At 47.9% G+C, this 15,452-nt stretch overlaps 1 protein-coding gene across 1 annotated transcript; it reads right to left on the bottom strand.

The window, feature by feature from the left end:
- Window positions 1-934: 934 nt before the first annotated feature.
- Window positions 935-14,348, bottom strand: PARD6A (par-6 family cell polarity regulator alpha). Its single transcript, XM_015817557.1, has 3 exons — window positions 14,286-14,348; window positions 9,581-9,803; window positions 935-1,728 (listed from the first exon to the last, which is right to left on the bottom strand). Exons 1-3 carry the CDS (start codon window positions 14,346-14,348, stop codon window positions 935-937), a joined length of 1,080 nt encoding a protein of 359 aa, XP_015673043.1.
- Between the last annotated feature and the right edge of the window lie 1,104 nt (window positions 14,349-15,452).

Below are 15,452 nucleotides of genomic sequence, written 5' to 3'. Positions count from 1 at the left end.
CTCCCCTTCTGAAAAATGAATCTATCTATCCTTTTGTCTACTGCCCTTCCAACATATACCCGATTCCCACCAGCAGGCATTTGGTAGCATCACGGGAGAAAATTAGACCATTTTGGGATCTTCATCAATTGTGGTCCTGGCATAAGCCACTTAATCTGTATTATCTCAGGCAGATTTCTTTGCTCGCTTGCTGAAAGCCCTGGGAGTGTTTTTTAGCTAATTGGGATGGGGGGGGGGCTTTCCCCACAATCTGCCTGCCATAGAGACTGAGGAAGGGGCATGGTGGTGGTGGGGGTTCCCGTCCGCCGAATTTGCCAAGCCACCCCTTCAAATGAACAGAGGTGCCCCTCCCCCCAGACAAGCAGACCAGGTTCTCTCTGTCAGGATGGTTTCCTTTTGCTGTCATCTCCCTCAGGTTTCTTTTAAAAAAAAATTTAATGTGAAGGAGCACTACTTTAAAAAAAAAAAAGCGCCATGGTTTAATAGTCTGTTGCAATATATTAACTGTGACACGTGTCATCATAAAAACACCTAAAATCAAACACTTCATGAGAAACTGGTGGAGGCAGAGCTGGGGGACGAATGAGGCCAGCCCCCTGCCTGGAATCCAGGTAAGAAGCCGAAGAGGAAAGGGGGAAAAGTAACAGGAAGTAACATCCCATGGAGCTCCCTGGACATGGAAAGGAAAACCTCTGGGGCTTGGGAGAAGGTGGGTGGGTCCCTCTCATTCCAACTGCCACTGTCACCTTGGTCGCAAGAAGCACCATTGGAGCATGAAGGTGGTGTGCAAGTCCGGATCAGCGAGGGGGGAACCTTGGTTTCCGATCTCTAGACTTGACCTCCGATGGTCAAGGACGGGGCCCTTCCCCAACTGACCTCAGAAACAAATGTTTTTTTCAAGTAGAACGGGACGGAGGGACGACGGCACCAACGGCTATAGCGTGATCATGGTGCCATCCTCTTGGAGGCTGCCCGCTCGGCTGCCACGCATGGGGCTCCCGCTGCCACTGTGACTGTTCAGCGAGGGCAAGGAGCCCTGGGAGCTATAGAGCGAGAGGCTGTGCTGGAGGCTGTCGAGAAGACCCCCGTTGGGGCAGCTGGCAGGCAAGTCACTCTCAATTACCAGGTCTCCCTCTTCATCGCTTTCCCCCTCGGCTGTGCTACAGTTGCTCAGATACTGGGAAGCCGGGCTGGGCGTCTGCTGGCTGGGGGTGCTGTCGGTGGACATGCCGGAACTCCCCGAAGCCTTGCTGCTGCGGATGACGTTATTGCGCTGATTGGCCGGCTTGACGGTGATGATGAGGTTGTGGCTGTTGGCCACCATCATGTCAGTCACCTGGTCCAGCGACTTGCCCGCCACGTCAATGCCGTTGACTTCGAGGATCTCATCGTTCACGGCCAGCAGTCCGGTGCTCTCGGCCAAGCCTCCCTTGACCAAGCGGGAGATGAAAATGCCGGGCACCTTTTCCACCCCGTGATGAGCCACTCGCACGCTGACCCCGTCCCGGATGTAAAAACCCAGGGGCTTGTTGGAGCCGTGTTTATGGAGCCGCACTCGCCGGTGGGTCTCGGGCAAGATGTCCACGTCGATGATGGAGGAGATCTGGCGGAAGTCCTGGGGCATGCCGATCAGCAGGTGCGGCTTGGCCCGTTGGTGCGCTGGCCTCAGCAGTCCCTTTTTCTTCCGCTGCAGCGAGTTGGAGGCAAAGACGCTGGCGTTGGCTTCTGCTGCAAGGAAAGAATGGCAAACAGAGGTCAGATGGGCAAGTTGTCTTCTCCAGCTACAGAATCCTTCAGCGTCACCTCTGGGTTTGCTGGGCTCCTTGTTGGCTTTTCCCTATTCTGAACTACAGTAAAATGATAGAGGTGGTCCTTGACTCCTTGACCTGCCTCCAGAAGTGGTGAATGCTCCAACACTGGAGGTTTTTAAGAAGAGACTGGACAGCCATTTGTCCAAAATGGTACAGGGTTTCCTGCCTGAGCAAGGGGTTGGACTAGAAGACCTCCAAGGTCCCTTCCAACTTTATTATTATTATTATGATGATGATTATTATTATTATGATTATTATTATCATCATCATCATCATCATCATCATCATCATCATCTTACAACTGCTAGTGTTACAATGGACATCCCCGGATACTTACGACCCAGTTCCAAAGTTCTGATGGCTCCCAGTTTATGGGACTCAGCAACTGGCCCAGATTTACCAGTGTTTGCTGCAATCACGGTCACATGGCTTTTTTTTTAATGATTCTTTTTTTGCTGAAAACTGAACCATTGGTTTAATAACCATCGTATTTGAATAACAAAGTTGGAAGGGACTTCGGAGTGGCTAATTTACTTAAGGACCACTGCAAATAAAAAATAAAAAAATCATAAAATTGAACCAGTGACCCATTTTATGGCCGTCACAATTTATGTGGGCAGGTTCCGTTATAGTTGTAAGTAAAGGACTATCTGTAATGACTTTTTATGTCACTTTTTTTTTTAACATAGATCCCAAATGTATGGCTTTCCAGCCACATTCCACCCCATCCACGTGGCGTCTATACACGCGTGCACGTATATTTGTACACAAACATACCTGTGTTACCCATTTACGAACAAAGTTGCCTATCTCTCCCTATTAGGTGATAAATTCTGGGTTTCCCTCTCTTGATGTACCCTTTTGAAATCATTTGTGCCTTCAGATCACCAAGCGATCGCTCTTTTCACAGCTCTGACTTTCTCCCAACGTTGGATACTTTGAAAGTGCTGGGTGATTTAGTGATGCACAAATGATTTAGCATTTTGGGATGTACAGTATCTGAAGGCCAAGGTGGTGCCTGGCTGGCAAGGAGAAACATTAGCCAGCTGTGTCATTTTTGAGTTTCTCTAAGCAAGGGACAGCACCAGGCCACATGGCTTAATCACCCAAGGATAAACTTCTTATCTATGTTATATAACAGAGTGTCAGGATATGAATTATTCTCTTTGTGGAAACCTGCCTGATTGGGGTGGGGATTAAGACAAACTTGAGTTTTGATAATGGGGTGCTTTTATAGTTTCCCACTGGAAGACTGACAATACTATGGGCAACCAGAGGAATTCTGGGAGTTGAAGTCCACCAGTCTTAAAGCTTGCAAGCAGTAGAAGATAAATCCAATATTTTTCTCCTGCTCAGAACGATGGCCTCCGTCCTCTCACCCTACTTCTGAGTGACATTTGCTTCTAGGATTACAGAGCACCCACCCTGAGAGGATTACAGAGTGATATGAATAATTCAGTTTTAATCACACTTTGAGTTATGCCTCGCAGGCATTATTCTGTAGATCCTGGCTACAGAACACAAAGGGCCACAGCTCTTAAGCATCACCAGTGCCCCAAACGAAGAAGGCAACCAATGTATTTGAATCCTGCAAGAATTCATTAGAAAAATCCTTCACTGAAGCATCAGAAATATACACGTTTAGGCTGCCAATTGAACAAGGGAATATAAAGGGGTGGGGGAGGGGTGCTTTGTGCTATGATGCCATAGGATTACTTACTGAAGTGTTTGCTAATCTAAAATAATCTACCTATTAGCATTTAAGCAGAGTAAAAGACACAAACACACACACACACATACATTGAAATTATTATTTAGAATTGGCACGCTCCAATGGTAAATAAATAAATAAATAAACATTGGGCGCACAAAGGCAAGGCCTCACTTGTTATACTGCATCCATTTTTGGCTGCCGCAGTGTAAAAAAGATGTTGAGGCTCTAGGAAGAGGGCAGAGAACAAAAATGAATAAGGGACTGGAAGCTAAAACATATGAAGAACAGTTGCTGGAATTGGATATGTCTACTTTAATGAAGAGAAGGACAAGGGGGGACATGATAGCAGCGTTCCAATATCTCAGGGGCTGCCCCAAAGAAGAAGGAGTCAAGCTATTCTCCAAAGCCCCTGAAGGCAGGACAAGAAGCAACGGATGGAAACGAATCAAGGAGAGAAGCAACCTAGAACTAAGGAGAAATTTCCTGACAGCGAGAGAACAATTAATCAGCCGAACAACTTGCCTCCAGAAGTTGTGAATGCTCCAACACTGAAAGTTTTTAAGAAGAGATTGGATAACCATTTGTCTGAAAATGTATAAGGCTTCCTGCCTGAGCAGGAGGTTGGACTAGATGACCTCCAAGGACCCTTCCAACTCTGTTATTCTGTTAAGGGCTGGGAAAGGAAAAGAGAGAGTCATCGGTCTTGTAACTAATCCAAGTATAATTTGCCAAAAGGTAACAACAAGGCCAAGTGCATATCTTTTAAACCAGTGGTGGCGAACCTATGGCACAGGTGCCAGAGGTGGCACTCAGAGCCCTCTCTGTGGGCATGCGCGCCACCGCCCCAGTCCTAGGCCTTCAGCTGGGTTTTATAAAACCTTCTCGCTTTAGGCCTCCGCCGCCGTGTACAAAAAAAAAGAGGTTCAATCAGTCAATTTCATCTTCTCGCGGGGAAAAAAAAGATCTTGCAAAGTTGGAATTGATTGATTGAACTTTTTAGTCCCACCCAGTCTGCCATTACCACCGCAGCCACGCCCAGCCAATGGGCCACGCCCAGCCAATGGCCACACCCACCCGGCACCCGACGATGCATAAGTGGGTTTTGGGTTGCAGTTTGGGCACTCGGTCTCTAAAAGGTTCGCCATCACTGTTTTAAACCTTGCTCCTCTCCAAAGCAACGGGAACCTGCAAAAGGAAAACATCAACAACGTTCGCCCTTCTGCCAGTTTTTATGCCATATTATGCCAACAGAAGAGAGAGATTCCAGAGCGCAAAGGAGCTGCTTAGACCTGAAGGCTATCTGTAAAAGAATTCCTTTGTAAGGAAGGACGCAGGAGCTGACTTTTCAGGCAGAAACCTCAGGGATCCATCACTTAAAATTCCCCACGCCTCGGTGGGTGGAGGAACTGCACCGGCCACCATCCAACCTTCACGGGTCGTGGTTAGTTTTGAGAGGTGTAATCAAATGCATATGAAGGATGTCAGAGTGGAGAAGGTTGGCCCGCTGACCCATGAAGAACTCTGGAGACGGGAACGGAAAGGAGCCTATCCATCTTATGACTTAGTAGTGCGCTATCTGAATTGAACGGTTCTCTCTCTGCCTGCCTAACCTACAGCCTAGCTAGCCGTTTTTGAGAAGAAAGAGCTAAATGTCCTGCAGAGAAATAACAGTGGAGCCAAAAGAAGCAGTGTATACTGTGATAAGATTGGAATGTTTCTTAAATGGAGAGAAGCCACTGAGATGCGGGTAACATACAGTTTGTGAATTGAGTCCTGAGTATTAAGCCAAAGATGAAATAAAATGCAAGCAACAGAAGGGCAGGTTTGGGTTAAGGGCTCTCTTACATCATAACTGTCATGTGTCTGACTAATGAAACACTTCAAAGAACTTTCAGGCATGGTTAAAAGCCTTTATTAGTGTAGAGGAGTGTCAGCACGATATGGAGAATGCCAAGATCTGAATTTCCCTTCCTTTGCACATAACATTCCAGGCATTTCCCCTCCCCTATTTTGGGGTCATGATTCACATCTTCCAATTAACCTGGAGGGCAAAGATTCACTTCCGTTCCCTTCCCCTCGCTTTTCTCTCCTCTCTCATTCTCATCTGAATTAACTCTAAAAGTACCAGACAGTTCTGCATATTTTGTCAAAGCAAGAATATTCAATATTAGCAGCGTTGACAATAACATGGATTGGAAGCCTAAGAATGATCTGGCTGGATCAATCCACGTCCCACCTCAGCCTCGCATTTTCTTCCTTGTGGAGCCAATGTGTTGCCTCTGGGTCCACACAAGTAGCAGATGAAGACATACAGGGTAGTCCTCAGCTTACAACCGTCCGTTTAGTGACCATTCAAAGTTACAACGGCACTGAAAAAACTGACTGATGAGTGTTTTTTCACATGACCCTTGCAGCATGCCTCCCCAGGGTCACGTCATCAAAATTCAGATGTTTGGCAACTGACCCATATTTACGACAGATACAGTATCCCGGGGTCACGCAATCCCCTTTTGCGAACTTTCTGACCAACAAAACTAACGGGGAAGCCAGATTCACTTAAAAACTTAAACTGCAGTGACTGACTTAACAACTGTGGCCATAAAGGTCATAAAACGGGGCAGAACTCACTTAAGAAATGTTTCGCTTAGCAACAGAAATCTGGGGCACAGTTGTGGACGTAAATCGAGGACTACCTGTATCCCCATCATTCCAGGAGTCGGAATTATGCTGCGCCCAAGCCAAGGTGACACTAAGCCTTCAAAACCAAGCGTGTTCATCATATCTGCCCTTTGTGAAATGGTCTGATCCCCATCCAAGCCAGTGGACATCCCCACACTGTAAGGTAATGAATTCCACAGGTTAATTATCATGGTGTAAAACTGAAACAGAAATCTATTAAGAGTAGGCAAGTTGGAGGGCACGCCGGCGATATTGTCCCCCAACAGATGGAAGGTTGGCAGGTTGTCTATGCCTCATTTTGACTCTCCTGCTGTTTGCAATTCTTTTCCCCCCTCCAAGTGTTAAGTAAGAGGACAGATTAATCAACCTGAGATCAAGAGGAGTATTTTGTGACAAACTGTGTATGTCTTGGGGAGAAACCAGATCAGCCAAATCTGAAAAGGTTGCTGCCTTAGCTGGAAACCCAGTGGCATTCACCATCTGGGACCTACAATAGAAGAATGGGAACCCCAGGAATAAGCAAAGGGATATCTGGAATTCATATGCATGATGCCTGGGTGGGTGCCTGATTTCACAAACGGAAGCAACACAATACAGCCTAACACTGATGGTGTTACTCAGTTCGGTAATGAAACATCTGCAAAAAAAACAACAACCACCACGCTTGGCACCAAAGCATCCTTCCAAATTCATCTCCCTAAAGGAGATAGCTGTGATCTCTTGGTGCATTATTTTTCCTCCGTTTCATCCTAAAGGACGGCAGAAAAAAAAATGAAAGTACCATGCTGTTTCCGTTTACGATTTGCCTGCATGGTTTTCTGGAGGAAATTCTTCCCTGAAGCTCACATGCTGTTTACGAGCCTGCTTGACCAGGGAAAGAGGGTGGAAAACCTCTCAGCAAAGCACTGTCGAATACAATCTTTGAACCACCCCAAAGCAGAGGAGGGCTTGGCATGCCTAAATGGAGCACCTTGGCAGACCCAGATCCCAAGTTATAAATATCACCCTGCGTTTTGGGTACAGCAGCTTATTTTTAGCCTGGGAGCCCGGGGTTGAACAGCAGAAGCTTTTTCCCCACTCCAGGAAGTGGTCCAAGTTACATCAGCTCCAGGTTTTGCAAGACAAAGATGTCCTCCCTGGGTCTCCCTTTGCAAGTGGCTATTGTTCTCCCTATCATCTCTCAGCTCAGTGTGTACCGTCGCACACAAGAGGCTAGAGACAGTGAATGTTTCCATTCTCCCTGGAGCTCTGAGAAGACAGGAAGAATGAAAGAAAAGAAATATGAAGCCGAGCTGGTTTCTGGCCAGTTGTTGGCTGTGGCTCCCTCTGGTATGCACCCCGATTCCAAATAAATCACATTAACTGTCTCATAAACTTGACTGCTTCTTCTGGATGACAACAGGCCGATGAGATCAAAACGTAACTGCAGAGAGACAGGCCAGCAATTTTTCCCAACATCTGCCAAGTTCCCATTGCTCAGCCTGATGTTCTGTCACCGTTGCCTACTCCAGATCCTCTTTTTAAAAAAAACTATTTTCAGATCTGTACTTTAAACAACCCTGGTAATCTTATGATTAGCTAGATTTTATTTCTCACAATGTATTGGAACATTTAAAGGGCAACAGCCTGGTATCGTTTGGAATGGGATGCTCGTTATTATTATTATTTCAACTGTCAGGATTTCAGCCCACAAACATCTTTGGATTCTGCTGTTGTCTCAAAGTATAAAAAATTATTTTCTCTTCTGTATGGCAAGAGGGCGCTGCTACTTCGTAGATAAAGTCAACTGTGTCTCCGATGAATAGGAGAATCCCCTCCAGTGCCCAGATTCGAAGGAAGAAGACTCTGATGATTGGAATTATTAAAAGGTCCTAAGTTACAACTAATAGTATTGCCTTATAAGGGTCATAAATGACCAGCCCACATTTTTCTATGGGCTGGCTAAGTTTTGGAAAGCAGATTTTTCTCCCATGGAAAATAGCATCTCCTGTCAAAGCACGATACTATTTTTTTTTTTTTTTTTAAAAAAACCACCTCTTAATTTAGAGCACTATTCTCTCTTCTGACCTTTAAAAGATCTATTATTAACACCACATCCCTATTCAGGCATTTGGAATAGGGAAAGATAAAGAAGCTGTCATCATTCAAATATTGCTGAACTGCAATTCCCAGCATTCCTCACCATTGCACATACTCCCTGGGACTGCCTAAGACAGTGTTTTTCAACCAGGCTGGCTGGGGAATTCTGGGAGTTGAAGTCCACACGCCTTAAAAGTTGCCAAGCTTGAGAAACACTGGTCTAAAAGTGATGGATCATCAACATCTGGAGCGTCCTAGACTCACTACTGGTAAGAATAAGTACACAGGTGATAATGTCTATTTACGGTTCCCGTCCCTGGTTTCTTGTTCCCTAATCATTTTTTCCCCCTTTTCTGCAATCAATGGCCTAGTGACTGCGAATAGGCAAAATGTTGAAATTGAATGGAATTGAATATTCTATTTGGCTAAGTGTGACTAGCCACACAAGGAATTTGTCTCCAGTGCAGGTGGTCTCCATGCACACGCAAAGCAACAGAATAATGATAATTATAATCTTAATAATAATCCCGATAAGAGGGGGGGGAGTAAAGAAGATAATAGAAGGATAAATGATGATACTACAGCCATATTACACTTAAACATTTGACACCAATGTGAGAGTTAGGGATTCAGCAGACAAGGGGGAAAAAAACCTCCCTGTGTCTAGTCGTTTTGGCATATAATGCTCCATAGCGCCATCCCAAGGGGAAGAGTTGAAACAGTTTATATCCAGAAGAGCCCAATGCTGGGAAAGATGGAGGGCAAGAGAAGAAGGGGACGACAGAGAATGAGGTGGCTGGATGGAGTCCCTGAAGCAGGAGGCGTGAGCTTCAATGGACTCCAGAAGATGGTAGAGGACAGGAAGGCCCGGAGGAACATTGTCCATGGGGTCGCAATTGTTCGGACACGACTTTGCAACTAACAACAACAAATATCCAGAATGTGAAGGATCTGCAAATTTCTTCTGACCTGTGCAATATACAGGTCTTCTATGGAAGGCAGGCAGTTGCCATTGTTTTTTCTGCAGTCTTAACTTTCTGTTGGAGCCTGTACCTGTCCTGCTTGGTTGCTGAACCAAAAAGCAACCGATATATATTGATCTCAGTATATAATAATTGATTTGTTTTACTATTCTGAACGAAGGTTATCAATCTTTCTCAGCATTTGACGGGGACCTGAAGCGGTTACCCGCACTTTTACTCTGAAAAACGCTTTAAATAAATAAATAAAAGCACACCTCCCTGGAAACAGAAAACATTAAAGAAGAGAGGGAGTTAATTCTCAAAGTGTGTCCTACCTCTCTTCTGGATGATGATCCGGAGAAGAGGATTGGCAGACGACAGAGCCTTGTGATAGTTGTCATCGTTGTTGATGGGGAGCAGATCTCCGTGGATGTCTGTGTATCCCAGGAGGACATCCGAACAAGGGATCTGGTGCACCCTCTGGATCAGCTGATAGAATTCCTGGAAACCACCCGCGCTGGACCTCTTCATGGCAAAGCGGCGAAACTCAGCCTCAAACTGCCAGGAAGACAAAACAATCAGACACACACAAAAAAAGGCAAATTGATAAAGGTGCTCAACCAAGGTCGCCAAAAAACTTGGGGCCTTGGGGAGAACTTTTCAAAGCAGCAAAGAAGGTTGAGGCCTCCTTCGATTCATCATTCTTTCTCCTCACATGAAAACTGCCTTTTACACCCTTTGGGGAAAACACACAGCTCACACACATAACACCAAGCCATAATGTGCTTGTTTGGTTTTGGCTTAGTGCAGGGGTGTCAAACTTGCGACGTCAGGTGACGTGTCGCGACGTATCACGACTTTTTTGCCATTGCCGACAATAGGGTGGGCGCGGTTTCGCTATGATGCATCCGGCCCATGGGCCGGCAGTTTGACATCCCTGGTTTAGTGGGAGGGGTAAGCAGAAGCTGGCTGGTAAGCTGTGTGTGGAGACAAACTACAATGAACACAAACCAGGGCTTGGTGTGACGTAATGAACAAAACAGTCTGCAGCAGTCTTAGGAAGATATTGGAAAGTAAGACTTCTGACTGGCAGAGGATCCAGCAAGGTAGAGTCAACTTTCCATCCTTCCAAGGTGGGTAAAATGGGGACCCAGATTGTTGAGGGCAACAGGCTGATTCTGTGAACAGCTTAGAGAGTGCAGCAAAGCACTGTAAAGCGGTATATTAGCCTAAGTGCTATTTCTATTCAAAACTGATTTAACAATTTGGAGCTTCTGCTAAATACCATACAGGTGGTCCTTGACTTACAACACTTCGCTTCAGTGACAATTGGAAGTAGCAACGTCACTGAAAAAAAGTGACTTATGACCCTTTTTCACACTTACAACCGTTGCAGCATCCCGAGGGTCACGTGATCAACATTCGGCCACTTGGCAACTGCCTCATAGTTATGACGGTTGCAGTGTCCCAGGGTCACGTGATCACCCTTCGTGACTTTCTGACAAGCAAAGTCAATGGGGAAGCCAGTTTCACTTAACAACTAATTCAACAACTTCAGTGATTCACTCACCTGTGAATCTGTTTATCTCGCTTAGCAACAGAAATGTTGGGCTCAACTGTGGTTGTAAGTCAAGGACTACCCATAGCGACGTGTAGTCAGTTTTGAGTAGATACATGATCTTGTACTCAAGGAAGAGAATGAAAGTTGTTCTCAGATAGCAAATATATATGGCAAAGCATCTTCTCTTTTATATTTACTGCTTAAATGGAAAAAAAAGATGGATACAGTAGCTGGGCATGTTATTACAATTAGCTCATTTCCTGCTCTCAAAACCTTTGACTTTAATCTCAGCTAACTGCGAATTCATGCCTTGAATTTCTGATCTTTTCAGCCCGCGTTTAGCCCAGCAATCAACAGGATCACCAAAATGGAAAAGAAATGTGGTTTTTTTTCCCCCTTGACGGAAAGCTTTAACTAGTGCCCTCAGGATACGTTAGGACTATCTTCCGAGAATCTGCAGCCAAGTGCTCATAATTTGGAAAGTCGTATTTCCAACACACCTGGAAGGCACCTGTCAAGCTTCAGCAACTGCTTACCGCCTAAAACTAGATGTATTGAAAGGGGGAAAAGATATTAGGTAAAAGAAAGCTTAGCAAAAGGATATATTTGCTTTAGCTTTCATTTCGTCTCTTAAGTTTGTTAGGGATTTTCTTGATCCTCTTGCTAACCACTTGTTGATTTCCTGGGGAGATGGAAACTCATTTTCCGGATAAAAACACATTCTCCGTATACCTTTAATATTTTGCATACTAGCAGCCTCTCCCCCAGATTCTGAGAAGCCCGTTACAGTAACTGGCTAGGTCAGTAATGGTGAACCTTTTAGAACCTTTTAGTGCCCAAACTGCAACCCAAAACACACACATATATTGTTGGGCACGGCCTATTGAGTGGGTGTGGCTGTGGTGGTAACGGCAGACTGGTTGGGACTAAAAAGTTCAATCAATCAATTCCAACTTTGCGAGATCTTTTTTTTTTCCTGCGAGAAGTTGAAATTGATTGATTGAACCTTTTTTTTTTGTGCAGACGGCGGCAGACGCCTAAAGTGAAAAGGCATTATAAAACCCCGCTGAAAGTGTAGGACTGGGACAACGGCGCGCGTGCCCACAGAAAGGGCTCTGCGTGCCACCTGTGGCACCCGTGCCATAGGTTCGCCACCATGGGGCTAGGTCATTCTCTTCAAAAGCACAGACACTTTTCAATTGTCTAACACAGGCATGTCCAACCTGCAGCTCCCAGGAGACCCTGGACAGCTAGTAATGCAGCCCCACAAATTCATAAACTTGTATATTATATATTTTATATGCGGCCCAAGACGATTCCTCTTCACTCAATATGGACCAGGCAAGCCAAAATGTTGGATATATGCCTGATTTTCTAATACACTATCTTCTTGAAAGCAATCACATTCAGTCTTTGCTATTTTGTCCCAATTATGAAATAGACAGTGTTTATTATATTATTTATGGCTACGTTTGTGTCCCTTTCGTTATGTAGATTGTATTTTTTTTTTCATCTGAAGAACTTCCGAGTTCTCCATCGGATCCAAACAACGGAAGACATTTCTTTTAAAATAGGTCGACAGGATTGCTTTGTTGCAAGAATTTTATGCTCTCCAAAGACAAATATGAACAAAGAGCAACATATGGCCCATTATTATTACAATAATTGAGAGCATGCAAGATTTTTAGGCAAAGTCTGAGCTCCTCCAGGCTAACACCGTACAAAACTAGGCTCCTTATTCAGTGCTACTTCTAATCGCTACAACAATCAATAATAACAGCCCATCAATTAGGAACAGCATACATTCAACAGTTTGGAATCAAGTATCAAACTATATTAAATGACACGGTGGCTTGTTTAAAACCTGCTGCATTTGAACAAGCCACAGTTGCTTGGTACCACATGTCAAACCACCCACCCCAGTCTCTCAGTTCATCCAATATGCTAAAATCAACCCAAGCAAAGCCACCAGGTGGTTGTGTGAACCAGGTCACAGTGCAACAGCCTTTCCTAGAAATGTGGAAATGCGCTTTCCACTAGCTGCAACCCACATAGGTAACCCTATAATGGTTAGGGAGGACTTGAGTCACAGTTGCACCTCTGGGGGTCCCAGATGGGGGAAGCTTGGTTCCCCCTGACCAGGACACATTTTTGCACAGTCAAGCCTTTCCATGAACTTGCAGGGCTGAGCTACTTGAGTGGATGAAGATCCTAAGGCAGGGGTCTTCAAACTTGGCAACTTTGAAGGCTTGTGGACTTCAACTCCCAGAATTCCTCGCCTTCAAAGTTGCCAAGTTTGAAGGACCCCTGCCCTAAGGCCTTGCACCCCTAACCCTAACCCTGATCCCACCCTACACATCGGCCCAAGGTGGGGGATGCCCCTTCCCGACCCTGTTCTAGGGCGAATCACTTCAGTGCTTCCTCTCGTTTCCGTGCGTGGGGGGAGAGGGCGCACAACAAAGGACGCCCCCCCTTTTTACAAGGGGGTCCCAGCAGACTCCAAGCCAGCAGCACCCACGCTTCGAGAGCGGGTCGGTGCAAAACTGGGGACACCGCCCTCCCCATCCTTTGGGGGGCCATCGGCCACCAAGACATCAGCTCAGATGCCGCCCCCTGCCCGTTTCCAAACCCCGCACTATTGCATAACGCGGTGTGTGTGTGTGTCTGTCTGTCTGTCTGTCTCTCTGTGGGGGGGTCTCTCTCTCTCTCTGTCTGTCTGTCTCTCTCTCTGTGTGTGTGTGTGTCTGTCTCTCTGTTGTGTGTGTGTCTGTCTGTCTGTGTGTGTCTGTCTGTCTCTGTGTGTGTGTGTGTGTGTGTGTGTGTGTCTGTCTCTCTCTGTGTGTGTCTGTCTGTCTCTCTGTGTGTGTCTGTCTGTCTCTCTCTCTGTGTGTGTGTGTGTGTGTGTGTGTCTGTCTCTCTCTCTCTCTGTGTGTGTGTGTGTTTCCCCTTTCCCCCGCCTAGGAGAAAAACTCCGGGCGATTTCTCTTCCCCCGCGCAGCCTGCCCAGAAGCAGCGCGCGGAAATCCCTCTAGATCGGAGCAAATAATCCCCATCTGGCCGCCGAAAGACGGGCGGGGAGGCGGGGGCGACGGTGGCGGCGGCGGCGGCGCTGGGGACGAGTCTCTAAAACAATCAGCCCGCCCCGCCACCCGTTAGGCCGGCCTTCGGCGCCCCGGCGCAGCTTCTGCATCCCCCCTCCAGAAAGCGAGACGCGTCGCCTCCCCCCCCCCAGCAAGAGAGCGCCGGGTCGAGCCGGGCGAGAGACCCAACGCCCGCTCGGCGGCGGCGGCGGCCGCCTGGTTGCACCTGCTGCGCGGCCGCTGCCAGCCGGTCCAACATTCCGCCGCTGCGCGCCTGGGCCCGGGCGCTCTCGTCCCCGCCCGGGGGGGAAGGGGGAATTGCCGCAGCCTCCTCCTCCTCGGAGGGGCTCCTCCGCCCTGCCGCCCGCCCCGCTTCCCCGGGCAGAGGCGCCGGCTCACCTTGCTTTTGACCTCGATGACCGGCTCCGAGCTGCGCGCCGGTGTGCGGTGGTGCTTAGCCATGCTGCGCCGGCCGGGCCGGGTTGCCTCGGCCGCCCCCGCCGCCCCCGCCGCTTCCTCGGGCTATTATTGCTGCTGCTGCTGCTGCTGCTCCGCCGCCGCCGCCGCCGCCGAACGGGGACAGGCAGCAGGAGGGGGGGGAGGAAGGAGGCGGGAGGGAGGGGAGGGGAGGGGGGGAGAAACTCACCGTCGATGACGTCACCCCAGCAGTCGGAGCGGGCCCGCGCCATTGGCTAAGGCGGGCCGAGCAGGGCGGGGTCAGAAGCTCCGCGGCGTTCGGATGGAAAGGATGCTGACAACGTCGTCTAGGTAACCGGCCTCCGAGTGGTCCAAGGTGTATCCCGCGGCGTGAGATCAAAGGGAAGGCGAGGGGGGGACCCTTCAGCGCCGCGCCGGGCTCGCTTGGCTCCATCCCTGGGCAGAGAGGGGGGGGGAAAACGGGGGGGGGGGCTTACCTGAGCCTTTGGAGTCGTCGTCGTGCTAAGAAGGAGGCGATTTACTCTCTCTTCCCCCCCCCCCTTTGGGGCAGGGGGGGCGTCTGTAAGCCCCCTTGCTCGTTTTCAAAGGCTGGCGGGGAAGGCGAAGCCAAAGCAAGCGAGGTCTTCGGGCATCCAGGCTGAAGCCCTCGGCTTCTGTCCAAGCCCAGGGCCGGCAACTTGTAGGGTTGCCAGGTGTCCACTATTTGAGTGGACAGTCCACTTTTTTCACATTATGTTCACTATTTTTTTTTTCACAAAATAGTGGACATTTTTTTTTTAATTCAAAAGCTTTATGATGAAATGGTACCTAATCTAAAGCTGTACAGTCTACTTTTTTTACTACTTAACACCCCCCCCCCCGCTTGTCCGCTATTTTTTGGAAGCAGACCTGGCAACCCTACGCCAGCGAGCCAAGGCAGAGATGGGGTCAAGAGAGCGGCAGAGGACAACCCGGAAAGGAGGAGGGGGGACAAACGGGGCTGGGCTGCCTTTTAAGGGGTGCATCAGAGGGTGAGGGGCCCTTGGATTCATTGGTTGGACACAGGGAAAGTTTTGATCCCCCAAACCATATACCGAGGCTGGGGGTCCACAGGAGAGGCAGTGCAATCCCGTTATTTGGCCGCTCCGT

The sequence above is a fragment of the Protobothrops mucrosquamatus genome, unplaced genomic scaffold (genome assembly GCF_001527695.2).
Source record: "Protobothrops mucrosquamatus isolate PMUCROS unplaced genomic scaffold, P.Mucros_1.0 scaffold605, whole genome shotgun sequence".
Classification (NCBI taxonomy): domain Eukaryota; kingdom Metazoa; phylum Chordata; class Lepidosauria; order Squamata; family Viperidae; genus Protobothrops; species Protobothrops mucrosquamatus.
This window is presented reverse-complemented; position numbering and strand designations above follow the sequence as displayed.

What these genes read in the sequence shown, in the direction of transcription:
- PARD6A (XM_015817557.1), bottom strand. Translation starts at nt 14,348, where the DNA reads ATGGCTAAGCACCACCGCACACCGGCGCGCAGCTCGGAGCCGGTCATC. An exon ending in TCATCGAGGTCAAAAGCAAG is followed by an intron (nt 9,804 to 14,285) that starts GTGAGCCGGCGC and finishes TCTTCCTGGCAG; the next exon opens with TTTGAGGCTGAGTTTCGCCG. An exon ending in GATCATCATCCAGAAGAGAG is followed by an intron (nt 1,729 to 9,580) that starts GTAGGACACACT and finishes CTTTCCTTGCAG; the next exon opens with CAGAAGCCAACGCCAGCGTC.